This window comes from Poecile atricapillus, chromosome 29 (genome assembly GCF_030490865.1).
Source record: "Poecile atricapillus isolate bPoeAtr1 chromosome 29, bPoeAtr1.hap1, whole genome shotgun sequence".
Lineage (NCBI taxonomy): Eukaryota > Metazoa > Chordata > Aves > Passeriformes > Paridae > Poecile > Poecile atricapillus.
In genome coordinates this window covers 5024838-5048202 of record NC_081277.1, presented here as the reverse complement: position 1 = coordinate 5048202, position 23365 = coordinate 5024838, and the positions used below count along the sequence as shown (strand labels likewise).

Genomic DNA, 23365 nt, shown 5'->3' with positions numbered 1-23365 from the left:
AATGAGAATTGTGGCAGCAGCAGCTGGGTGGGGAGTTGGGGTTTGGGGAAATAACGAATGGAGAAACAGATATGGGGAATTGGGGTTTGGGGGAAAGTGAGATGTGAGGGGAAATGGGAACAGGGGGAGAGTGGGGTGGATGAACCAGGAGAGGAATGTGGCTGGGGAGCTGAGGGGAAGGGGGTGGAGGGAGATGGGTTCAGGGGAGGGGGGACTGGTGTCGGGGAGAACCTGGGGCACGGGCAAACCAAGGCACAGAAGAGTTTGTGGCTTAAAAAAACGGCATTTATTTTGGGTGTTCAGAGCTCGGGGCCCCTCTGGGCCCCCCCATCGGTCTCGGGCCGAGCTTCCTCCTCCCCGCGCCAGCTGGCAAAGGCCACCTCCTGTGCCAGGCGCTCCGGGGACGGGCGGCCCAGCGCCAGGTTCCGCAGCGCGATCAGCGTCATCAGGGCACTGCGGGGACAGCGGTGGGCAGCGGGGGCACGGGGACAGCAGGGGACCAGGGGACACGGGGGCTTTGGGACTCACCTGCGGCGGAAGAGGAAGAATTTCTTGCGGAGGAAGCGCCGGAGGCGCTGGGCCAGGCTGGACTCGTGCTCCCGCCGCTGCTCGCGCCGCTCCCGCCGCAGGAACAGCGACACCACCGGGTCCAGCGGGACCCCCGCGGGTGGGGGCTCCCCCAGGATGGGACGCAGCTCGGGGGGCAGTGGGGACTGCTCTGGGGGGTGAAGGTGATGGAGGTTTTGGGGTCCCTGTGATCTCCCCAGCTCAAAGCCAGGGATTCTGGGGGTCCCCTCGATCCCCCCCAGTCTAGTGATGGGAACTGGGGATGTTGCCGTGATCTCCCCACCCGAGTGACGGGGATTGGGTGTCCCTGTCATCCTCCCATCCTGTTGCTCTCCAGAGAATGAGGTGACTGGAATTTGGGGCTCCTGCTGTCCCCCACCCCAGTGACAGCAGCTGGGCTCACCAGGGACTGAGGTGATGGGGGCTTTGGGGTCCCAGGGAGCAAGGTGTCAATGATTTTGAGATTCCCAGGTGTGGGGTGTCAGGGGTTCTGGGGTCCCCCTGCCCTCACCGGTGCCATTGCGCACACGCTCGCGCAGCTCCTGCAGCCGGGTCAGGTTCTGCTCCAGCTCCAGCGCCGTGGTGTTGACGTACAGGTACATGTAGCACGAGGGCTCCGGGGACACCGTGTGCACCTTGTGGTACTGCCCCGCTGGCAGCTGCAGGAAAAGGAGTGTTGGCACCCCCAGGCACCCCCAAGCCCCCTGGGGACCCCCCGAGGCTCACCTGCATCCCCTCACCCTCCTGCAGCGAGTGGTTCTGCTGCTGCTCCAGCAGCTCCACCACCACCTTCCCCCGCAGCACCCGCACGCTCGTGTTCCCCAGGTCTTCGCTCACAAAGTTCTCCAGGTGCAGGCCTGGAACACAGCTGGCTCTGTCCCCCCACCCCAAACCCCCAGAACCCCCTGGACCACGTCCCTCCAAGCCCTCAGGTACCCCCATGTCCTCTACTCCCTCCCTCTGACTGCAGGGACCTGCTTGTGCACCCCAAAACCCCCACTCAGCCTCGGGATTCTCCCATCTGTACCCAGCCCTTGATCCCCTGGGACCCTTTGTTCCTCTCCGTGCCCTGTAGCCCCATTACCCCTTCCCCAGGGACCCCCAGGACCCCACCAGGGAAGTCTGCAATGAACACGGCGTCCGTGTGTCCGTCCAGCTGCGCCTCCAGCTCCTGCAGCCGCTGGCGCCACGGGGAGAGATCCACGAGCAGGGGGAGCAGCCACGGCGTGGGGGTCCACGGGGACCACGGGGCACGGACCAAATCCACCCGGGGGTCCACAAGCCTGAGGGGACAAGGTGTCAAAACCCCACAGCACCCCCAAATTCTGTGCCTGCCCCCAAACCGCTGCTGGCAGTGACTGGGGGACCACAACAGCTCCATGTGTGATCAGCTCCAGCAGCACCCAGAGCTGTGGGCCCACAGCTCCCACCCCTCCCTGTCCCCCTGTCCCCCTGTCCCACCTCTGCTGGAAGCGCTCGTTGATGGACACCCAGACATCGAAGTAGATCTGGGGCTGGCTGATGTTGTAGCGTGGCAGGAGCTGGCTCAGGCAGGCCGAGTATTGCTTGAGCATGTCCGCGTGGTCCCGCCAGCGCCGGCTCTGCGTGAACGCCTGCAGGGAGCTGGGGTGAGGCACGGGGACAGCAGCGTGGGGAAACTGAGGCAATGAGGGATGGGGAAATGTGAGGGAAAATGGAGGCATAGGGGGAAAATGAGGGATGAAGGAAACTGAGGCCCATGGGGGAAGTCCCTGTATTTGGGAGTGATGGGGTTGGTCACAAGGGGGAAACTCGGGCATGGTGAGAAAATGAGGGACTGGGAAAACCGAGGTCTGGCTCAAAACACTGAATTTATCTAAACTGATCAGAGACCCCCATCCCTCTGCAGCCCTGGCTCACCCCAATCTCAGGGCTCACTCACCCCTGGTTTCAGGTAGCCCACCTCCCCAGTGAGCCCATCCCTGTAGGTGATTTTCACGTGCTGGTGGAAGCGGGAGTGGACCATCATGTCCCAGGAGTAGCCATAGAGCCCATTGGTCCAGTTGTTGTAACCCTGGGAGACAAAGCACAGACGTGTCCCCACTCCAGGGGATGGGGAGGGGACAGGGACCCCCACACCAACCATCAGCCCCCTTTTACCATCCTAAATTCCCACCTCACACACCAAATTGCCCCCTATGTGCCCCCAAATGCCCTCCACATCCCCCAATCCCTTCCCTGTGTCTCCCAAACTCCTTCCTCCTCTCAGTCCACCCCCCTGTCCCCAAACCATCCCCCCAGTCCCTCCCCCTGTGCCCACCTGGGTGATGAAGTGGGAGTAAGGCAGGAAGAGCTGCTCCAGCACGTAGAGGATGGTGAAGGCTGCAGCCAAGTGCTGGCGAGGCCGAAGGCTGCCCCGCACTCCCCGAGCCCCGTAGTGGCAGTCGGGGCTGGGCTGGGGGGGCTTCGTGCTGGGGAGCCACCCCTGCAGCCAGGGTGGGCAGCGGGCCACGAGCCCCCGTGGCCACTCAGGCCGGCAGAAGAGCCCGTTGGTGGCCAGCATGGTGTAGGAGAACATTCCTGGGGGGAGGACACTTAGAGACCCCCCCTCTGCACCCAGGGGTGGGGGGTGCCCCTGTCTGGGACAAGCTGGGGGGTCCCTACACAGGGCCAAGATGTTTTTGGGGTGTCTGCACACCCCTGTTCAGGACTGGGGGGGTTTTGGCCATGGAGGGTGGGAGCCTGCCCTGGTTGGGGGTCTTTGGGGGTACCCAGGGGTCCCGTGTCCAGGTTTGAGATGCTCTGGGGGTGCCATGTCCCCCCTCACCGATGCTGAAGAGCTGGGAGTTCATGCAGTGGAAGTAGGTGACAAAGACGAGGGCGAGGGGCCGCGTGGCATCGAAGAAGAGCAGGAAGCCAGCAGAGAGGTCGAGCACCAGCCCCCCTCCGTGCACCACCAGCCGGCTGGTCAGCTCCTCAGACATCACCAGCCTGGCCATGGAGCCTTCCTCAGCATCAGCCTCACCCCAGCACTGTCCTCAGCCTCACCCTGTCCCCTCCACATTCTTCATCCTCAACCCAAACCCATCCCCCTGTTCCCTTCCTCATCCCAGCCCCATCCTAACCCCAGTCCATCAGCTCCACTCCTTCCCCAATCCATCAAACCTCCTTCATCTCATCCTCACTGCACAACCCTCCCCAGCCCGGCTCTGCCTTCATCCTCATCCCCTCCCTACATCCCCCTCACCCTCCTCACCGTGCCCCATTCCTGCCACCCCATCATCACCCCCTCCCCAACCTCACCTTGGACCTCCCAATCCCACTGCACCCTCACCAGCCCCCTTCACCCTCCTCATCCTCATTCCAAAGCACCCCTCATCCTCATCCCATCCCCACCACTCCACCGTCCTCCTCACCCACCCTCTCACCCCTCCCCTCACCTGAAGGGTGCAAAGAGCCAGTGCCGGGCGAGGGTCCCCATGGAGAACCCCCCGACCCAGTCAGCGTCCAGCTTCTTCAGCCCCGCGATGAAGTACACGATGAACACCTGGGGGTGGCAGGGTCAGGGGGTCCTGGGGGTTCCTGGGGGGTCCTGGGGCAGGGACACCCACCTGGGCACGCAGCAGGGCGTAGTTCCACAGCGGCACGTGGGCATTCCGCTTCTGGGGACGGAAGAGCCCGTCCACGGACCTGCGGGGACACGGGGGGGACAAGGCCACTGTCACCCTGTGGGAACCCCAGCCCCACGTCAGCACCTTGCTGCCTTGCAGTGCCCCCCCATGTCCTCCAGTGTCCCACAGGATCCCTGAGCTTTGGGGGTCCCTGCAGCCCCCCAGGTGCCCACCCGTAGCGGTCAGCACCCATCAGTGCCAGCTGGAAGCCCAGAAGGCCGTAGAGGTAGGAGTGGTTGTTCCAGGAGGTTTTGTCCAGCAGCAGCAGGTACCAGTACGGGCACAGGAACGCGATGCAGCTCAGCCGGTAGCAGCAGCCCAGCATGATGCCCAACGCTCCTGTGGGCACAGAGCCCCTGGTGTAGCCCTGTCCCCTCCTGGTGCCTCTCCCCAGCCTCCCTCAGCTCCCCTTCCAGCCCCAGTGTCCATCCCAGCGCCCGTTCCCACCCCAGTGCCAGTCCCCACCATGGTTCCTGCCCGTATCCCACCTCCATTCCTGCCCCAGTGCCACCCCCTGCCTGTCCCATTCCTCCCCAGCACCGTCCCAGTCTGTACCCAGGAACATGATGGTGTAGAGCATGTACATCCAGTCCAGGGGCAGGGGCTGCAGGAAGGGCAGCAGCGGGAAGCGACACACCTCCAGCCCGTCCAGGTACCGCTGGTCCAGGTGCCCCAGGCCCCGCTCCTGCGGCACATCCAGGGCCATCAGCAGTCCTGGGGAGATGGGGGGGACCCAGCGTCCATTGGTCAGTGGCTGTGTCCCCATCTGGCCTCAGGGTGTCCGGGCAGGCACTGACCCCTCCACACAGCCAGGCCATTGCCCAATCTTTGCTCCTGTGCTGACGTGTCAGGACTGGACATTGCCAGGACTCCCCGGACCTCAATTCCTCTCCCCGAGCCCCTGAGCCCCTGCAGGCCCAGCTTCCCTGTCCCCCCAGAGCCCCTCCATCCCTCCCAGGGCCCCTCCATCCCTCCCGGAGCCTCTCTGGCCCCTCGGTCCCCACTGTCCCGTTCCCCGTTCCCCGTTTCCCCTCTGCCCACCCCGAGCCCTCCATCTCCTTCCCCCCGGAGTCCTCCCGGATCCCCCCATCCCGGGGGTTCCCCGCGCCCTCAGAGCCCTCCTAGCCTCCCCCCAGTTCCCCGGTGTCCCCCCGGTGTCCCCCCGTGCCCGGTCTCCCTGTCCCCTCGAAGCCCTTGGGGCTCTCCCGGTCCCACCCGGGACCCCCCGGTCTCCGTCCCCGCTGACCGAAGGCTGCACGGAAAGCTCCGAGCGCAGCGGGGTCCTGCGGCCGGTGCAGCAGGCGGACGAAGCGGTGCCATCGCGTCAGGTCCCGGAGCTCGAACCCCAGCAGCCGCCGCGCCAGCCCGGGGCCGGTACCGGAGGACTTGGGGGACCCGCTGGGGTTCGGGGGAGGCCCCGCCGCCTCCCCCTTCTCCGGCCGCCTCCGCCGCGCCGGGCCTGCCGGGGGTCACAAGTCAGGGGTCCCGGGGGGTCAGGGGGGGTCCCGGGGGGTCCCCGAGGGTCCCCGGGGTCCCGCGCCCCCCGCCCGCCACGCTCCGTACCCGCCGCCGCCATCGCCCCGGCCCCGCCCCGCCGCACGTGACGGCCGCGGCAGCCAATCAGCGATCGAGGGGGGGCGTGGCAATGAACCACACCCAAATAAACCCCGCCCATCAATGAACAGGCTCCGCCCCCGATACCACGCCCCCTTCGAGACCCCGCCCCCTTCCAGCCCCCCCGCTCCCCCCCCCAGACCCCCCATCCCCCCCATCCCCCCCGGGCCACCCCCGGATCTCCCCGACCCCCGACCCCGCCCTGACCCCGGCCCCGCCGCGACCCCGGCCCGCCCCCGGCCCGCCTCCCGCCTCCCGCTGCCGCCGCTCCCGGAAGCCCCGGGCGGGCGGGGCGGGTCCGGGGCCGCGGCGGGAGCGGAGCTGAGCGGGGCCGGACGGACCATGGTGGGGCCGGGGCAGCGGGGGGCACGGGGAGAGCAGCGGAGGATGGGGCGGGGGTCCCTGGGGAGGCGCCGGGCTGTGCAGGGGTTTGGGGACGTGCGTGGGGAAGCGGCCGTGGTGACCCCGGCGGTCTGTGGGGTGCCAAGGGGGTGCTCATAGGGGAGAGCCATGCCCCTGGGGAGCTTTGGGGGTCCCTTTGAGGTTTCTGGGGTTCATATGGGTGTTTGGGGTATGTGTGGGGTGCCATTGGGTGCACATTTGGTGCTTGGGGTGGACATGAGGTGCCTTGTGGGTCCTACAGGGGCACCTTTGGGGTGCCTGTAGGGTGTATGTGGGGTGTGGGGAGTGCTCAGGGGGTGTATATGGGGCGCCCATGGGATGCTGGGGTGCTCATGGGGGGCTTGGTGGGCACCTTTGGGGTGCCTGGGGTGTCTGTAGGGTGCTGAGAGTACATTGGGAGTGCCCCAGGGCATACATGGGGTGTCTGTAGGGTGCTGTGGGCTGGTTGTGGGGTGCTGGAGGTGACCCCTGCCCCGTGCTGCAGGCGGGGGTCCCAGGGGGGGTCCCGGAGGATGTCACGACAGATGCCACCACGGGCGACGGGCGCGTGCGGGCGCTGCAGCGGGAGGTGCAGGGGGTCACCACCATCATGACACAGAACGTGGAGCGGATCCTGGCGCGGGGGGAGAACCTGGAGCAGCTGCACAGCAAGAGCCAGGACCTGGAGGCCACGGTGAGGGGGGGCAGAAGGCTCGTGAGGACAAGCACGGGGTCCCCAGGGTGGTCCCAAAGCCCACAAGGTTGTGCAGGGCTCCTGAGGTGGCTCCAGGTCCCCAGGGTGGGGGCTGCAACCCCAGGTCAAGGAGCACAAGATTCCCAAGGGAGAATGGGGTCCCTAAGGGGACTGCAGGGTGCCCAGTGGGATGGATGGGACCCTTGGGTGTCCCTGAGATGTCTGTGGGGGTCCCCAGGGTGGGCAGGGTTGTCTCCAGGGTGGCCAGTGGGGTCCCCAGGGTGGCAGGGTCCCCCGTGTCTCTGAGTGCTGTCCCTGCAGTCAGAGCACTTCCGCACGACGTCCCAGAAGATGGCCCGGCGCTACTGGTGGAAGAACGTGAAGCTGCTCATCATCCTCGGCCTCGTGGGCGTCATTGTCCTCATCCTCATCATCCTCCTGGCCACGGGCACCATCCCCACCTAGAGCCACTGTCCCCACGGGGACACGGCCACCCCAGGGCCCAAATACAGGGGGAAGAACCAGCGAGATGTGTGTGTGTGTGTGTGGTGGGGGTACCCATGGTGGGGACACAGACAGACAGGGTGGGGACACAGATGGACATGGTGGGGACACAGACGGACATGGTGGGGACACGGACATGGTGGGGACACAGATGGACATGGTGGGGACACAGACAGACATGGTGGGGACACAGATGGACGTGGTGGGGACACAGATGGACATGGTGGGGACACAGACGGATGTGGTGGGGACACAGATGGACATGGTGGGGACACAGACGGACGTGGTGGGGACACAGACGGACATGGTGGGGACACAGATGGACATGGGGACATGGGGGACAGGCATAGGGACACAGGAATATGCATGGGGACATGGGAGGAGATGATGGGGGACAGGCCCTGGGGATGTGGGGATTGTGTGGGGACACTCACGTGTGGTCACAAGGGGGACACGTGTGACAGGCGTGAGGGGATGTGTGTGGGAGAGGAGTGGGTGCCGTGCCAGGACACCGGGGGTGGTGCCAGGCACCGAGAGACAAAGGACACTGTGGTGGCACTGCCACCCTCAGAGGCTGGGGCGGGGGGGGGGAGAAGGGGGAGGAGTGGGGACAGGGACACGGAGGGTCCTGGTGTGGCCCCACATCTGCGGGGACCTGGGGACACCGACACGTGTGGGGGTGTGGGGCCCCTTCTCTCGGGGACAGGGCAGTGTCGGGGCACACACGTCTGGGGGTTCTGGGGACACGGGGGGTCCTGGGGACATGGGGGGGTCCGAAGGGCTGGAGGGACAGGGGGTTCTCTGGGGACCCGGGCGACCCGGGGGCTGCGGAGGGTTGAGTGGGGAGTCCTGGGCAGCCCCGTCCCGGGGTGTGCGGGTCGCGGTGTCCCGGGACTGTGGACACTCGAGGGTGGGATGGGGGGCGGTCCCGGTCCCTCCCGTCGGGGGCGGCCGCTGGGGCCCGAGGCGGGACGGGTACGGGAACGGGCGCACCGGTACCGGCCCTGACACCGACCCGCGGTACCGGGATCATGGTGAGTCCCGGGCCGCCGCTGCCGCCGCCGCTTTCGCTTTCGCTTTCCGAGGGGACAGGCCGGGATGGGAGACACGGGACCCGCCGGGCTCGGGATCCCCCGGTGCCAGTCCCGGGCCGCCCCCGGGCTCTCCGTGCCGAGCGGAGGGACGCGGCCCCCCGGGCTGGTGGCCCGGGCGGGACTTTCCGTGTCCCGGTGTCCCTGCGTGTCCCCGTGTCCCTCCGTGTCCCGGTGTCCCTCCGTGTCCCGGTGTCCCCGTGTGTGCTCTGACCCCGCAGGGCCCGTGTACCCCCCGGTCCCCATCCTCAGGTGGCCCCGTGCCCACGTCCCCCCGGTTTCCTGTCCCCGTGGTCCCTGTGTGCCCCCCTCGCGATGCCAATGTCCCTGCGGTGCCCTTGTCCCCACGGTCAGGCTTTGTCCCCAGGGTGGCAGTTTCCTCACGGTCGCCCGTGTCTCCATAATCCCCGTGATCCTTGCGTCCCCTGGTCCCCATCCCCGCCGTTCTTGTGTCCCCAGGTTTCCCCCGTCCCCCTTCCTCACGGTGCCCAAGTCCTCGGTGTCCCTGCCTGTCCCCGTGGCATCTCCGTGTCCCCACGGTCCCGATATCCCCACGTCCCTTTGTCCCCACGGTCCTTGGCCGCAGCGCCCACATCCCCAGTGTTCCCGCAGCATCCCCCCATGTCCTCGCGGTGTCCCCACATTGTCCCCCCGTGTCCCCGCGGTGTCCCCACATTGTCCCCCCGTGTCCCCACGGTGTCCCCACATCCCGTGTCCCCAGGCGGGGCTGGCGCGGTGCCAGCGCGAGGCCGAGGAGGTGGCGGAGCTGATGCGACAGAACGTGGTGCGGGCGCTGGAGCGGGAGGGGCACCTGGAGCAGCTGCAGAGCCGAGCCCAGGACCTGCGACAAGCGGTGGGACCGCGGGGACAGCCCGGGACACGCGGCCGGGGGGGGACTGGCACTAGAGGGGACACCTGGAGCAGCTGCAGAGCTGGGCCTGGGGACACGCATGGCCCGGGGGTGGGCTGAGGAACCACGGGGACACCTGGAGCTGGCCAGGACCTGCGGTGGGACAGAGGGGACACATGGACCGGGGGAGGGACAGGTCAGTCTGGGGACACAGAGCACTGTAGAGGCATAAAGCCCCAGACACGAGCTGGTACAGGAACATACAGCCTGGGGGGGACAGTATAGGGACATACAGCCCTGTGAGCCATACAGAGCGTGGGGGGACACTATGGGGACATCAATCTCAGGGCTAGAGAGCTCTAGAGCCCTGTGGGGGGAACATTCAGAGCCCCAAGAGGGACAAACTGTTGGGACATAAAACCCTGGGGTGACCTATAGTCCTGGGGGACACAAAGGGGCTGGGGGACACTGTGGGGACACCGTGGGGAGGAGAGACCCCAGGGCCATGGAAGGGCTGGGGGGGTGTGTGTCTGTTCCTGTAGGTGCCCCCAAGCCCTCTGTAGCCCTTGGAGGGACTGTCCCCTGTCCCTCTCTGTGTCCCCACAGAGTGAAGCCTTCACCCGCACCACACAGACGGTGACACGGCGCCAGCGCAGGAGACATCGGCGGTGGCACCTGGTAGCCCTGGGCATTGGCCTCCTCCTCCTCTTCATCCTGGCTCTGGCACTGGCGCTGGCCCTGGCACGGTCATCCCCCGGGACTGGCAGCAGCACTGTCCCCACCCCACAGGGGGGGACCAAGCACCCCCCCAGCACTGCAGGGACCCCGTGACAGAGCAGGGGGACACCCGAGGGGGCCCCAAGACAAATAAACACCAGGAGCTGCTTGGGGAGACCCTACAAGAACAGTAATGAACCACTGGGATGATCTCCAAGGACACTTTACAATAAATAAACTCCAAGATCTGCTTTGGAGAGACCCTACAATAAAAACCCAGCAAGACCCACTCCAGGGAAACACTACAATAAGCACCAGGAGCTCTTTGAGGAGATCCTACAATCCCAAACCAAGGGGATGATTTCCATGAAGCTCTTATAAAAACAAATGTGCCAGAGCCTCCAGGGAGACCCTACAATTAATAAACATCAGAATCTACTTCAGGGAGACCCTGCAATAACAAACGAGCAGGATGATCTTTGGGAAGACCCTACAATAACAAACATGCTGGACCTCCTCTGGGGAAAACCTGTGAGAATTAAACCCCCTTTTGTTTGGAGAGACCCTACAAAAACAAACCAGCAGGACCATATGAAGACACCCTGGACCCTGTCTGGGGAGACCCTACAATAAACACCAGAATCTGTTTGGGTGACACATGGGAATGTGACACTCAGGGACCCAGGAGCCGCACCACTTCCCACTCCCCCGCCCCCCGTGCCTCAGTTTCCCCGAGCAATGAAAGACACCGGAGCCTCGCAGCACCTTTATTGACACGGGGGGGATGGCACCGGTCCCACGGGGGTGGCAGTGGCAGCGTCAGCCGGTGCCCCGGCGCTTGCTGAGCTCGTCCTGCACGCGCTGGCACAGGGCCCTGCGCAGGGGGGGCTCCAGCGGGCTCCGGGCGCACACCCGGCGTGTCACCTCCTCGGCGCTGTCACCCTGCGGCACCCACGTCACCTGCTGGGGCCAGCCACGGCTCCCGGTGCCCCACGGCACCCACCGCCCCACAGAGCCCCCGTCCACAGCCCCCCACGGAGCCCCAGCCCTGTGGCACCCACGGGGAGCGATGTCCCCTCTCCCCTGGGACCCCCACCAACAGCTCCCCATGGCAGCTGAGACCTGACACCCCCAAACGATGGCAGCACCCCCTGCCCCACGGGCTCCCCCCATCCGACGGGCACCCCCAGCCCTGGGACAGCGCTCTGTGCCCCCCAGAACCCCCAAACCCAGAACCCCACACCAGGAACAGCACTCTGTGCCCCCCAGAACCCCCAAACCCAGAACCCCAAACCCAGAGCAGCGCTCTGTGCCCCCCAGAACCCCCAAACCCAGAACTCCAAACCCAGAGCAGCGCCCTGTGCCCCCCAGAACCCCCAAACCCAGAACCCCCATCCACAGAACCCCCAAACCCAGAGCACTGCTCTGTGCCCCCCAGAACCCCCAAACCCACAACCCCAAACCCAGAGCAGCGCTCTGTGCCCCCCAGAACCCCCAAACCCAGAACCCCCACCCACAGAACCCCCATCCATCACACCCCCAGCCCCGGGACAGCGCTCTGTGCCCCCCAGAACCCCCACCCATCACACCCCACACCCAGGGCAGCGCTCTGTGCCCCCCAGAACCCCCACCCACCGCACCCCCAGCCCCACAGCCGCCCCCCCCCTCTGCCCCCCATCTCCCGGTGCTCCCGGGCCGCACCTGGTGCACGATGACCGCCGTGACCCGCCCGTCGTCCCCCTCGTACTCGAGGCAGAAGAGGCGCGGCCCGCGGCCGGGCTCCGGGGGGGCCCCGCGGGTCTCGGGCTGGGGCCCCGCGCTGCCGTCGGCCCCGGGCCCCCCTGCGGCACCTGCACCCTCAGGGGGGGCTACCGGGGAGCCCCATCCCCCGGTGTGCCCCCGGTCCCGGTGTGCCCCCATCCCCGGTGCCATCCGGTCCCGGTGCCCCCATCCCCCGGTGTGCCCCCGGTGCCCCCCATCCCCGGTGCCCCCCGGTCCCGGTGCCCCCCGGTCCCGGTGTGCCTCCCGCCCCCGGTGCCCCCATCCCCGGTGCCATCCGGTCCCGGCTGCCCCCATCCCCCGGTGTGCCCCCGGTCCCGGTGCCCCCATCCCCGGTACCCCCCGGTCCCGGTGCCCCCATCCCCGGTGCCCCCCATCCCCGGTGCCCCCATCCCCGCCCTCGGTGCCCCCCATCCCCGGTGCCCCCATCCCCGCCCCCGGTGCCCCCCATCCCCGGTGTCCCCCATCACCGGTGCCCCCCGCCCCTGGTGCCCCCATCCCCGCCCCCGGTGCCCGCCGCCCCCGGTGGCGCTCACCGCTGCCCCGGTGGGGCCGGTACACCTGCTGGTCGGGCCGCCGGGGCCGCGCCGGGGCCGGGGTCAGCCGCGTCCGCGCTCGGCCCCGCGCCTGCCGCACCGCGCGGTCGTACGCGTCCCTGGGCACCCCAGGGGCCGCGTTACCGGGGGGGCGGCGGGGTCACGGGGTGGGGAGGGGGACCGAGGAGCACCGGGGCCAAACCGGGCCGGGGACGACCGGGTCCCCGGGGGTGGCCGGGAGGTACCGGTACCTGGCGAGCTGGTTGCGGCGGATGTGCCGCACGAAGCCGTGGCTCATGTCCAGCCGTCCCCCCGGCCGGCAGCGCCAGCCCGGGGCCGCCGTCGCGGCCGCCGCCTCCATCCCGGTACCGGGGGCGGGGGTCGGTACCGGGATGCGGCGCCTTTAAGAGCCCCGAGGGCGCGGCGCGCGCGCCGGCAGGGGGCGCGGCAGTGCGCAGGCGCGGCAGCGCCGCTCCCCGCCCCCGGCGGCCGCGCACGCGCAGAGCCGCGCCGCCGGTCGGCCGCCATGTCGAGCCGAGGGAGGCGGGACCGCGACCCCCGGGACCCCCGCGGGGCCTCCGCCGCCTCCTCCGCCCGGGGCTCCTCCCGCAGCCGCCGCGACGCCGATGCCGAGCGGCCGCGGGGCCGGCGGGACGCGGAGCGGGAGCGCGCGCGGCGGGAGGCGGCGGAGGCGCTGCCGGTGGATCTCGCGCGCGTCAAGCGGGAACCGGGCACCGGCACCGGCGGGTGGGGGGGGGACTCCGGCACCGCCGCGCCCGCCGCGCCCGTGCGCCTGAAGCGGGAGCGGGAGCCGGATGGAGACTCCGACCCTGAGCCCGAGCCCGCCGGTGGGGACCGGGAGGAACGGACGGGACCGGGCGGAGTGAGGGGGGAGCGGACACCGGGATGGGGAGCGGGGAACCGGAGGGAGGGAGGACCGGAGGGGGTGTGGAGAGAGCCGGGGAGGCAGCAGGTGGGGGGATCGGGCTCGGGGGGTGTGAAGGGACACTGGGGACACTGGGGAGCAGTCATGGTGCGATCGGGGTGTCCCGGGTGTCCCGGGGTGTCTCAGGATGTCCCGGGATGTCCCGGGGTGTCCCGGGGTGTCCCGGGTGTTCCGGGTGTCCCGGGGTGTTCCGGGGTGTCCCGGGTGTCCCGGGGTGTCCCGGAGCTGATGGGGATAACCGGGAGGAGAGGGATGGGGAATGGGGTGTCTGGGGGGATTCCGGGCCCGGGGGTCACCGGGACTGATCCCAGCTCAGCTCTGGGCAGAGTTTGGGGACACTGGAGGGAACTGGGGTTTAGCCCAGGGGGTGTAACGGAGCTGGGGCTGGAGGGGGGCATCATCCTCGTGCTTTTGGGGTCCTTGTGCCCCCCTTGTTCACCCTCTCCTGCCCCCACAGTGCGCTACGGGCGCTTCGACCCCGAGGACCAGCGCAGCCGGCACTGCCCCTACCTGGACACCATCAACAAGTGAGTTAGGGCAGTGTTTTGGGGCTCCCCCAGCTCCCCCACAGCCCTGTGACTCTGCCCTCCCCCCAGGAGTGTCCTGGACTTCGATTTCGAGAAGCTCTGCTCCATCTCCCTGTCCCACATCAACGTCTACGCCTGCCTGGTCTGCGGGAAGTACTTCCAGGGTAAGATTCCCCCAGCGCTGCCGTGGGGCACTCGGGGACAGGGAGCAGCCAGGGACAGGGGTACAGAGAGGATGCCTGGGGGGACACCCTGGGGACACTGAAGGACAGGGTGGCTGCTGGGGGAGCTCAGGGACCCTCTCTGTGTGTGCACAGGGGAATCCTTTCCGTGCCCCCTCGCTGTCCCCACGGCTGCACAGGGACTCTGTGCCCGTCCCTGGTGCTCTGTGTCCCCCCTGACGGCGCTGTCCCCGCAGGCCGTGGCCTCAAGTCCCACGCCTACATCCACAGCGTGCAGCTGAGCCACCACGTGTTCCTCAACCTGCACACGCTCAAGTTCTACTGCCTGCCCGACAACTACGAGATCATCGACTCCTCGCTCGAGGACATCACGGTGCGGGGCGCCTTCGGGGTCACAGCTGGGGTCCCCAGCTCTCAGGGGCTTGGGTTGGGGTCCCCCAGCTCTCAGGGCTTTGGGTTGGGGTCCTCAGCTCTGAGGGCTTTGGGTTGGGGTCCCCCAGCTCTCAGGGGTTTGGGTCCCCCAGCTCTCAGGGGTTTGGGTCCCCAGCTCTGAGGGGTTTGGGTTGGGGTCCCCAGCTCTCAGGGGTTTGGGTTGGGGTCCCCAGCTCTGAGGGGTTTGGGTTGGGGTCCCCCAGCTCTCAGGGGTTTGGGTTGGGGTCCCCCCAGCTCTCAGGGCTTTGGGTTGGGGTCCCCAGCTCTCAGGGGTTGGGGTCCCCAGCTCTCAGGGGTTTGGGTTGGGGTCCTCAGCTCTGAGGGGTTTGGGTTGGGGTCCCCCAAGCTCTGAGGGGTTTGGGTTGGGGTCCCCCAGCTCTCAGGGGTTTGGGTTGGGGTCCCCCAGCTCTCAGGGGTTTGGGTTTGGGTCCCCAGCTCTGAGGGGTTTGGGTTGGGGTCCCCCAGCTCTCAGGGGTTTGGGTTGGGGTCCTCAGCTCTGAGGGGTTTGGGTCCCCAGCTCTGAGGGGTTTGGGTTGGGGTCCCCAGCTCTCAGGGGTTTGGGTCCCCAGCTCTGAGGGGTTTGGGTTGGGGTCCCCCAGCTCTCAGGGGTTTGGGTCCCCCAGCTCTCAGGGGTTTGGGTTGGGGTCCCCCAGCTCTCAGGGGTTTGGGTTGGGGTCCCCAGCTCTCAGGGGTTTGGGTCCCCAGCTCTGAGGGGTTTGGGTTCGGGTCCCCCAGCTCTCAGGGGTTTGGGTTGGGGTCCCCCAGCTCTGAGGGGTCTCTCTCTCCCCCCGCAGTACGTTCTCAAGCCCACCTTCACGGCCCAGCACATCGCCCACCTGGACAAACAGGCCAAGCTGTCCAGGGCCTACGATGGCACCACGTACCTGCCCGGCATCGTGGGGCTCAACAACATCAAGGCCAACGACTACGCCAACGCTGTGCTGCAGGTGACACCAGGGTTAAAGGCTCCATTCTGGGGTGAAACCCTCCCAAAATCCTGCTGTGGGGGTCTCAGGGATGGGTCCCATCTCTTGTCCCACAGCATATGCTCCTTGGGGATGCTGCCTTCATTTTGGGCTGGATCTCCTCTGAAATCCTTCTAAAGTCCCACTCTGGGGGTCCTGAGGGGTCCCACCTTCTCTTCTACTCCTGGGGGATGCAGGTGGCCTTTTAGGGTGAAAGCGCCCCCGTAACCCACCCCAAACCCCCTCTGTGGGGCTGACAGGGATCAGCCCCATTTCTGGATCCTTTCCAGGGATCAGCCCCATCTCTGGATCCTTTCCAGGGATCAGCCCCATCTCTGGATCCTTTCCAGCTCAGACTGTCCTGAGATTTCCCACAGGCTTCACACCCATGGCAGCGCAGGGTTTGTGCCCCCAAACCCTCCCAGCTCACCCCTCTGGGGGTCCTGGGGCTGAATCCCCCCTGCTCTGTCCCCAGGCCCTGTCTAACGTGCCACCCCTGAGGAATTACTTCCTGGAGGAGGAGAATTACCGGCGCATCCAGCGCCCGCCTGGGGACATCATGTTCCTGCTGGTGCAGCGCTTTGGGGAGCTCATGAGGAAGCTGTGGAACCCCCGCAATTTCAAGGCACACGTGTCCCCCCATGAGATGCTCCAGGCTGTGGTGCTCTGCAGCAAGAAGAACTTCCAGATCACCAAGCAGGGTGGGCTTTGGGGGGACAGGGAGAGCTGGGTTTGAGGGGAGGAGCTGGAGCGGGATTTGGGGGCGCAGGGCTGGGTTTGGGGGGCAGCACTGGCTCTGGGGGCTCTGGATTTGGGGGGCAGAGCAGGATCCGGGCTCAGCTCCAGCTCTGCTGTTCCAGGGGATGGGGTGGAGTTCCTGTCCTGGTTCCTGAACGCGCTGCACGCGGCTCTGGGCGGCACCAAGAGGAAGAAGAAGAGTGAGTGGGGGAAGGTTCTGGGGGGGCTCTCGGGGGCTGTTGTCCCCCTGCTGAGCCCCTGCTGTCCCCCCAGCCATCGTCACCGACGTGTTCCAGGGCTCCATGCGCATCTTCACCAAGAAGCTGCCACACCCTGACCTGGTGGGACTGGGGGGGAATGGGGGGTACTGAGGTGCAGGGGGGGATGTTGGGGTCCAGGGAGGGGTGTCAGGGTATGCAGGGTGGTGATGAGTGTTGGGATGCAGTGTAGGGTGCCAGTGGGATCCTGTGGGGAGAGTTGGGGAACTGGGGGAGTTGGGGTGCAATGGGAATGGCAGGGTAAAATAAAAAAGGGGTGTCACGGTCCAGTGGGGGAGTGTTGGGATCAGATGGGGGTGGTGGGGTCTCGTGGGGGTGGTGGGAGGTGTTGGGTGTAGTGGTGTGGGAGATGGTTGGGTACCATGGAGCACCTGGGCCAGGAGGTTTGAAGTGTCTGGGATCTGGCAGGGGGGAGGACTCAAATGAGGATTGTGATGGGGTCAGATGAGGGATGGGGAGGGGTCTTTGGGTCCAACGGCGATGTCCCCTGGGTGCCCCACAGCCTGCAGAGGAGAAGGCGCAGCTGCTGCAGAACAGCGAGTACCAGGAGCGCATGGTGGAGTCCACCTTCCTGTACCTGACCCTGGACCTGCCCACGGCGCCGCTCTACAAGGACGAGAAGGAGCAGCTCATCATCCCCCAGGTGCCCCTCTTCAGCATCCTGGCCAAGTTCAACGGCAGCACCGAGAAGGAGTACAAGACCTACAAGGAGAACTTCCTGAAGCGTTTCCAGCTGACTCGCCTGCCCCCCTACCTCATCTTCTGCATCAAGCGCTTCACCAAGAACAACTTCTTCGTGGAGAAGAACCCCACCATCGTCAACTTCCCCATCACGTGAGCCATGGGCAGGGGGCCTGGGGGGCTGGGAGCTTGTGGAGGGGCATCTAAAAGGAGATGGGGGTATCTGGGGGGGTTGGAAGCATCTGGAGGGGGTTGTAAATGTCTGTGGAGAACTGGAAACATCCAGAGGGGCTTTGGAAGCACCTGGGTCAGGGGATTTGAAGTGCCCAGAGATTTGAAGGTGTCTAGGGTGGCGTGTGGGCATCTGGGGTGGGATTTTGGCATCCAGGAGGGCTTTGATAGGCATCAAAAAGGGGTTTGAGGGCACCTGGGGAGCGTTTCTGGGCATCTGTGGGGGCGTTGGGGCATTCATAACACCTGGGAGGGGACGTAGATACCTGAGGGGGTGATGTGGGCATCTGGGGGGGGCTGCAGCAGTGCAGGAGGGACCTGGAAGCAGCTTGGAGGTGTTGTGGGGGTGCTGTGGGGGTCCCCTGCGGGCAGTGCCCCCCTGAGGGTGCGGGGGGTCCCCAGGAACGTGGACCTGCGGGAATACCTGTCGGAGGAGGTGCAGGCTGCGCACTCCCACACCACCTATGACCTCATCGCCAACATCGTGCACGACGGGAAACCCTCAGAGGGCTCCTACCGCATCCATGTCCTGCACCACGTGAGTGTCCCCTCCTCAGGGGGCTTGGGGGGCCACGGGGACCCCCCTGAGTCACCCTCTCCCGGGTCCTGGCAGGGCACAGGCAAGTGGTACGAGCTGCAGGACCTGCAGGTGACCGACATCCTGCCCCAGATGATCACCCTGTCTGAGGCCTACATCCAGGTGAGGGGACAAGGGGACAGTGGTACCCCCAGAATGTCTCCTGTGCCCCCCCCAACCCCCTCTTGCTCTCCTGCAGATCTGGAAGCGACGTGAGGAGGATGAGACAAACCAACAAGGCGCCTGAGACCCTTGGGGACACCCAGAAACCCCCTTGGGGACACCCCCAGCTGCCCCTCGGGGGTATCCCCATCCCCCTACGGATACCCTGAGCACCCCAAGATCCCTCATAGACACCCAGAGACTCGCAGGGACACCCACAGTCCCCCTGTGACACCTCCATCCTCCCTGGGGTCACCCAGAGGGCTCCAGGGGAACACCCAGAGCTCACCTGGGGACACCTCCAGCCACCCCTGCAGGTGTGTGTTTGTTTCAGTAAATGCCACCCACTATTTTTGTAACTCATTTTCACCTTGTCTCTTCTTTGGGTTTGGGGGGGTTTGTGGTTTCTGCTGCTTCCCATGACCCCCCCAGCCCCCATCACACCCCAAAACACCCCGAAACACCCCAAAACACCCCAAAACACCCCAAAACACTGAGGTGCATCCAGACTTTATTGTGCAATGCTGGGGGGTCCTGGTGCCCCCCTACAGCCAGACGTGCTCCTGGCAGTGCTGCAGGGCCTGCAAGGGGCAGAAGGGTCATTTGGGGGTGCAGGGGTGGCAGCCCCCCCGTCCCTGTGTCCCCTGTGTCCCCCCTGTGTCCCTGCTGTGTCCCCCCTGTGTCCCCCGTGTCCCCGGTGTCCCCGGTGTCCCCACTGACCTGGCAGCGCCGGGCGGCCTCCGGGCCCGAGCACCAGAAGATGGGGCCCAGGGCACAGGGGCCCAGGGGGAGGGACAGCGCAGGGACACCGACACCTTTGGGGTCCTGTGGGGGGACACAGCAATGAGGGGTCCCCCCAAGGGTGGGGACCCCCCAAAGCTCCCTCCCCGGGGCCGTGCCCTGCGGATTCTGGCACTGTCCTCTTGATGGGGGATGACACTCACTGGGGACCTCGCTGTGTCCCCAGGGGTGACGGGGCTGTGACACCCCGGGGTGTGTTCCCTCGGGGCTGTGACACCCTGGGGTGTGTTCCCTCGGGGCTGTGTAACCCTGGGGTGCCCCGTCCCCCCCTGGGGACCCCAGTGCGTCCCCCTGGTGTTCCCCCCTCACCTCCTCGCTGACACACTCCGCCAGCCGCACCACGATGGTCTCCAGCATCCCGGGCGGTGGCAGCGTCCCCACGTCCTCGTCCCAGCTGTCCCCGCTGCGACAGGCGAGGAGCAGGCGGCAGAGCAGGCGGGGTCCCAGCCGGCCCAGCAGCCCCTCCAGGGCCAGGGCTGCGTAGCGCTCGGCCAGGCACTGGCACGCCCCGGCCACCGGCAGCGGCAGCGCCCGGCACAGCCCGGCCACCGCCGCGGCCACCGAGCCCACCGGGACAGCAGCCTCAGCCCGTGCCACCAGCGAGCGGCACAGCCAGCACATGGGCAGCGGCAGCGGCAGCGCCTCCGGGGCCAGCACGGAGCCCTGCGGGAGAGGGGACACTGCCCGGGGTGCTGGGGACACTGCCCGGGGTGCTGGGAACACTGCCCAGGGTGCTGGGGACACTGCCCTGGGTGCTGGGGACACTGCCCTGGGTGCCAGGGACACTGCCCTTAGTGCTGGGGACACTGCCCTGGGTGCTGGGGACACTGCCCTGAGTGCTGGGGACACTGCCCTGGGTTCTGGGGACACTGCTCTGAGTGCTGGGGACACTGCCCTGAGTGCTGGGGACACTGCCCTGAGTGCTGGGGACACTGCCCGGGGTGCTGGGGACACTGCTCTGAGTGCTGGGGACACTGCCCTGAGTGCTGGGGACACTGCCCTATGTGCTGGGGACACTGCCCTTAGTGCTGGGGACACTGCCCTGAGTGCTGGGGACACTGCCCTATGTGCTGGGGACACTGCCCTGAGTGCTGGGGACACTGCCCGGGGTGCTGGGGACACTGCTCTGGGTGCTGGGGACACTGCCCTATGTGCTGGGGACACTGCCCGGGGTGCTGGGGACACTGCCCTGGGTGCTGAGGACACTGCCCTGGGTGCTGGGGACCCTGCCCGCAGTGCTGGGGACACTGCCCGCAGTGCTGGGGACACTGCCCTGAGTGCTGGGGACACTGCTCTGGGTGCTGGGGACACTGCCCATGGTGCTGGGGACACTGCCCTGAGTGCCGGGGACACTGCCCTGGGTGCTGGGGACACTGCCCTGTGTGCTGGGGACACTGCCCTGGGTTCTGGGGACACTGCCCATGGTGCTGGGGACACTGCCCGGGGTGCTGGGGACACTGCCCTGGGTGCTGGGGACACTGCCCTGTGTGCTGGGGACACTGCTCTGGGTGCTGGGGACACTGCCCTGAGCGCTGGGGACACTGCTCTGGGTGCTGGGGACACTGCCCTGGGTGCCAGGGACACTGCCCTGGGTGCTGGGGACACTGCCCAGGGTGCTGGGGACACTGCCCTGGGTGCCAGGGACACTGCCCATGGTGCTGGGGACACTGCCCGGGGTGCTGGGGACACTGCCCTGTGTGCTGGGGACACTGCCCTGAGTGCTGGGGACACTGCTCTGGGTTCTGGGGACACTGCCCTGGGTGCTGGGGACACTGCACTGGGTTCTGGGGACACTGCCCTGGGTGCTGGGGACACTGCCCTGGGTTCTGGGGACACCGCGTGGCTGTGCCCCCCCAGCACCGTGGTGGCAGTGCCGATGCTCACAGGGCCACCGCCACCATCCCCTCGCTGTCCCCATGTCCCCGTACCTGTGGGTGGGTGCTGGGCGCCTCAGGGACAGGCACGGCCAGGGCGGCCCCGGGCTCTCCGCGACACAGCCGGAGTGTGGCACAGACCTGCCAGGGCTTCTGCAGGGAGCAGAGGGTGACCCGGGTGTCCCCAAGGCCCCAGCACCCCGGGGTGTCCCTGGATGCTGGCTGTGCCCACTGTCCCCAGCAGCCTGCATGTCCCCGGGGGCCGCAGATTCCTCAGAGCCCCTCGCCGTGTGCCCCTGCTGCCACTCACAAGGTGCTGGATCTGCCACAGGAGGTGATGGACCAGAGCCCGAACCAGGGCCTGGCATGGGGTCACCACGACAGAGAGATACAGGCACGGAATGCCCATCACCTTATCTAGAGCCACCTGTGCCAGGGCAGTGACAGTGACAGCCACAGTGACAGCCACAGTGACAGCCACCACTACCGTACCAACCAGCACGAGCCACACCCGTCACCACCGCTGCCCATGGGGGTTTCTGTGGCCATGGCACCTGTGGTGGCACCTCCCTGGCACCCACCACAACACCCACAGTGGCCCCTGGCCCCCATCCCCATGGGGACACCCACAGTGGCCCCTGGCCCCCATCCCCACGGGCACCTCCAGGGCCGATCGATTGGAGGCCTGGCGGAGGAAGGTGAAGAGCTGCAGGCACGAGGCACAGATGTCCTGCAGGAGAGGACAGCGGGGACATGAGGGACATGGGGACACAGGAACGGGGGACACTGGGGAATGGCAAGAGGGGAGGACATGGGGATGTTGTGGCACAGGGATGTTGGGAGGTGGGACACGGGAACGAGGGAATGGGGACATGGGGACCAAGGGGGACACGTGTGGACAGGTTGGGGTGGGGCCATGATGGGAGTACTGGGACCCCAGTGGAGTTTTGGGGACATAGAGGTGGCACAGGGACAGAGGGATGGGTGGAGGGGAGTTAGAGGGGTGATGGGGACACGGGGATGTCTCTCACCATGTCGGGATGTCCCTGGGTGAGGTGGGGGCAGCGCCCCAGGGCCCCACAGCGCAGCGCCGTCACCCAGTCCTGGCACCAGGCAGTGGGGGGCACCCCACAGCCCCCCCCCGGGGCCCCCAAACCTGTGGCCACTGTCAGCACCCAGCCAGGGGGACCTGGCAATCCAGGATCCCCCCAGTACACCCCCCCAAGTCACCCCATCCCAACACCAGCCCTCTGGGGGGACCCCTCAAGGAACCCGGGGGTCCTTGGCACCGTGACCCCACCTCAAAGCACACACCACCCCCAAAACTCCACTCCTGCTGTCATGGGGGGACCCAGGTGGAAGGGACCCCCCGTTACATCACCTGAGACCCCTCCCTCATGGGGGCAGCCCCCCAGTGACACCCCCCATGCCCCATCCTAGCCCCCAGAGGGTCCCAGGGGTCTGGACCCCCACCCAAGGGTCCCCATCCTTCACCCTTGCCCAGGGGGAACCAGGCAGGTGCCCCCGTCCCAGGGTCCTGGAGGGGGACCCGGCTCTGGGGGTGCCCCCAGGTGCGGGGGTCCTACCTGGGGGGGTCCCAAGGAGGGCGAGGAGCAGCAGCAGCGCTGGGGCCATGGCAGGGGACAGGGCTGAGGACGGGAACAGTGGCCAGGCGGTGCTGGCAGGGCTCTTAAAGCCCCGCGGGAGGGATGTGGCCGCTGGGACTGTGCCAGTGCACAGGGACAGGTGTGTCACAGCCACGGGGACACGGCGGGACCTGCCAGCCCTGCCCCTCCACTCTGCTGCTGGCCCCACGCCCCGGTGTCCCCACAGGCACGTCCTGGTTGGGGTCCCCATTCAAGGGCCCCGTGTCCCCAGCAGGGCTCTTTTAATGTCTCCATGTCCCTGCTCTGTCCCCATTGCTGTCCCTGTGCTCCCTATTGGGGTCCCGTGTCCCCACTGGGGTTCACTTTGGGGCCCCCATGTCCTCCACTGGGCTCCCATGTCCCCACACCCCCTTGTCCCCTACACTTTGCCCTGTCCCCAATCTCCCCTCAGCCCCCCATGTCCCCCCCAGCCACCTCCCTCCCCTCTGCCATGCCCCCACATCCCCATGTGCCCATGTCCCCTTTGTGTCACCACGGTCCCACACCCCAAAATTGCCCCCATGTCCCTCCAATCCCCCCCATTCCCCCATGTCCCAATGTCCCCAAACCCTCATGTTCCTGTTTCTCCCATGTCCCCTCTCCTGTGTCAGTGTGTCCCCCTCCGTGCCATCCCGCTCATGTCCCGTGTCCCTCACAGTCCCCAAAGTCCCTCACAGTCCCCAAAGTCCCCGTGCCCCCCCTGTCCTGCCCCCCCTGTCCTTCCCCCGCTCCTGTTCCCGTCATGTCCCTCCCTGGTCACCAGCCTGACCCCACCTGCCTGGAGAGTGCTCAGCGCAGGTGTGGCGGGCGGGGAGGGCCCCACGGGGCCCAGGTGAGGCTCTGCGGTGGCTCCCAGGGTGGCACAGCCCCACCCCGCGCCCCTCTGTCACCCTGTGCCACCCTGTGCCACCCTGGGCTGCCCTGGGCTGCTCTGTCCTCGTC

The 23365-nt window shown here is 67.1% G+C and overlaps 6 protein-coding genes across 7 annotated transcripts; 3 read left to right on the top strand and 3 right to left on the bottom strand.

The window, feature by feature from the left end:
- Window positions 1-263: 263 nt before the first annotated feature.
- Window positions 264-5863, bottom strand: GGCX (gamma-glutamyl carboxylase). The gene is made up of 15 exons (XM_058859269.1): window positions 5781-5863; window positions 5464-5676; window positions 4773-4931; window positions 4391-4556; window positions 4158-4236; window positions 3987-4093; window positions 3374-3537; window positions 2867-3126; window positions 2489-2620; window positions 2029-2180; window positions 1681-1850; window positions 1294-1424; window positions 1079-1226; window positions 529-718; window positions 264-453 (listed from the first exon to the last, which is right to left on the bottom strand). Exons 1-15 carry the CDS (start codon window positions 5791-5793, stop codon window positions 300-302), a joined length of 2238 nt encoding a protein of 745 aa, XP_058715252.1. The 5' UTR covers window positions 5794-5863; the 3' UTR covers window positions 264-299.
- Window positions 5864-6074: 211 nt separating this feature from the next.
- On the top strand, window positions 6075-7434 carry VAMP8 (vesicle associated membrane protein 8). Its single transcript, XM_058859314.1, has 3 exons — window positions 6075-6176; window positions 6718-6906; window positions 7228-7434. Exons 1-3 carry the CDS (start codon window positions 6174-6176, stop codon window positions 7369-7371), a joined length of 336 nt encoding a protein of 111 aa, XP_058715297.1. The 5' UTR covers window positions 6075-6173; the 3' UTR covers window positions 7372-7434.
- A 792-nt stretch (window positions 7435-8226) lies between these two features.
- LOC131589636 (synaptobrevin-like protein 5) lies at window positions 8227-10706 on the top strand. The gene is made up of 3 exons (XM_058859313.1): window positions 8227-8444; window positions 9223-9354; window positions 9958-10706. The coding sequence occupies exons 1-3, from the start codon at window positions 8442-8444 to the stop codon at window positions 10180-10182; spliced, it is 360 nt and encodes a 119-aa protein (XP_058715296.1). The 5' UTR covers window positions 8227-8441; the 3' UTR covers window positions 10183-10706.
- Window positions 10707-10821: 115 nt separating this feature from the next.
- On the bottom strand, window positions 10822-12769 carry C29H2orf68 (chromosome 29 C2orf68 homolog). Of its 2 annotated transcripts, none has more exons than XM_058859308.1 (4): window positions 12635-12769; window positions 12384-12502; window positions 11770-11918; window positions 10822-11010 (listed from the first exon to the last, which is right to left on the bottom strand). In XM_058859308.1, exons 1-4 carry the CDS (start codon window positions 12742-12744, stop codon window positions 10888-10890), a joined length of 501 nt encoding a protein of 166 aa, XP_058715291.1. In that variant the 5' UTR covers window positions 12745-12769; the 3' UTR covers window positions 10822-10887. The 2 variants fall into 2 exon arrangements, with proteins under 2 accessions (XP_058715291.1, XP_058715292.1); XM_058859309.1 differs by having other exon boundaries at window positions 11770-11909.
- A 134-nt stretch (window positions 12770-12903) lies between these two features.
- Window positions 12904-18465, top strand: USP39 (ubiquitin specific peptidase 39). Its single transcript, XM_058859282.1, has 12 exons — window positions 12904-13231; window positions 13787-13856; window positions 13926-14020; window positions 14275-14411; window positions 15265-15417; window positions 15911-16136; window positions 16296-16373; window positions 16447-16514; window positions 16954-17285; window positions 17766-17901; window positions 17977-18063; window positions 18140-18465. The coding sequence occupies exons 1-12, from the start codon at window positions 12910-12912 to the stop codon at window positions 18185-18187; spliced, it is 1752 nt and encodes a 583-aa protein (XP_058715265.1). The 5' UTR covers window positions 12904-12909; the 3' UTR covers window positions 18188-18465.
- Window positions 18466-18572: 107 nt separating this feature from the next.
- SFTPB (surfactant protein B) lies at window positions 18573-22807 on the bottom strand. Its single transcript, XM_058859292.1, has 8 exons — window positions 22364-22807; window positions 21809-21942; window positions 21439-21507; window positions 21088-21204; window positions 20832-20930; window positions 19213-19566; window positions 18823-18927; window positions 18573-18683 (listed from the first exon to the last, which is right to left on the bottom strand). The coding sequence occupies exons 1-8, from the start codon at window positions 22632-22634 to the stop codon at window positions 18648-18650; spliced, it is 1185 nt and encodes a 394-aa protein (XP_058715275.1). The 5' UTR covers window positions 22635-22807; the 3' UTR covers window positions 18573-18647.
- Between the last annotated feature and the right edge of the window lie 558 nt (window positions 22808-23365).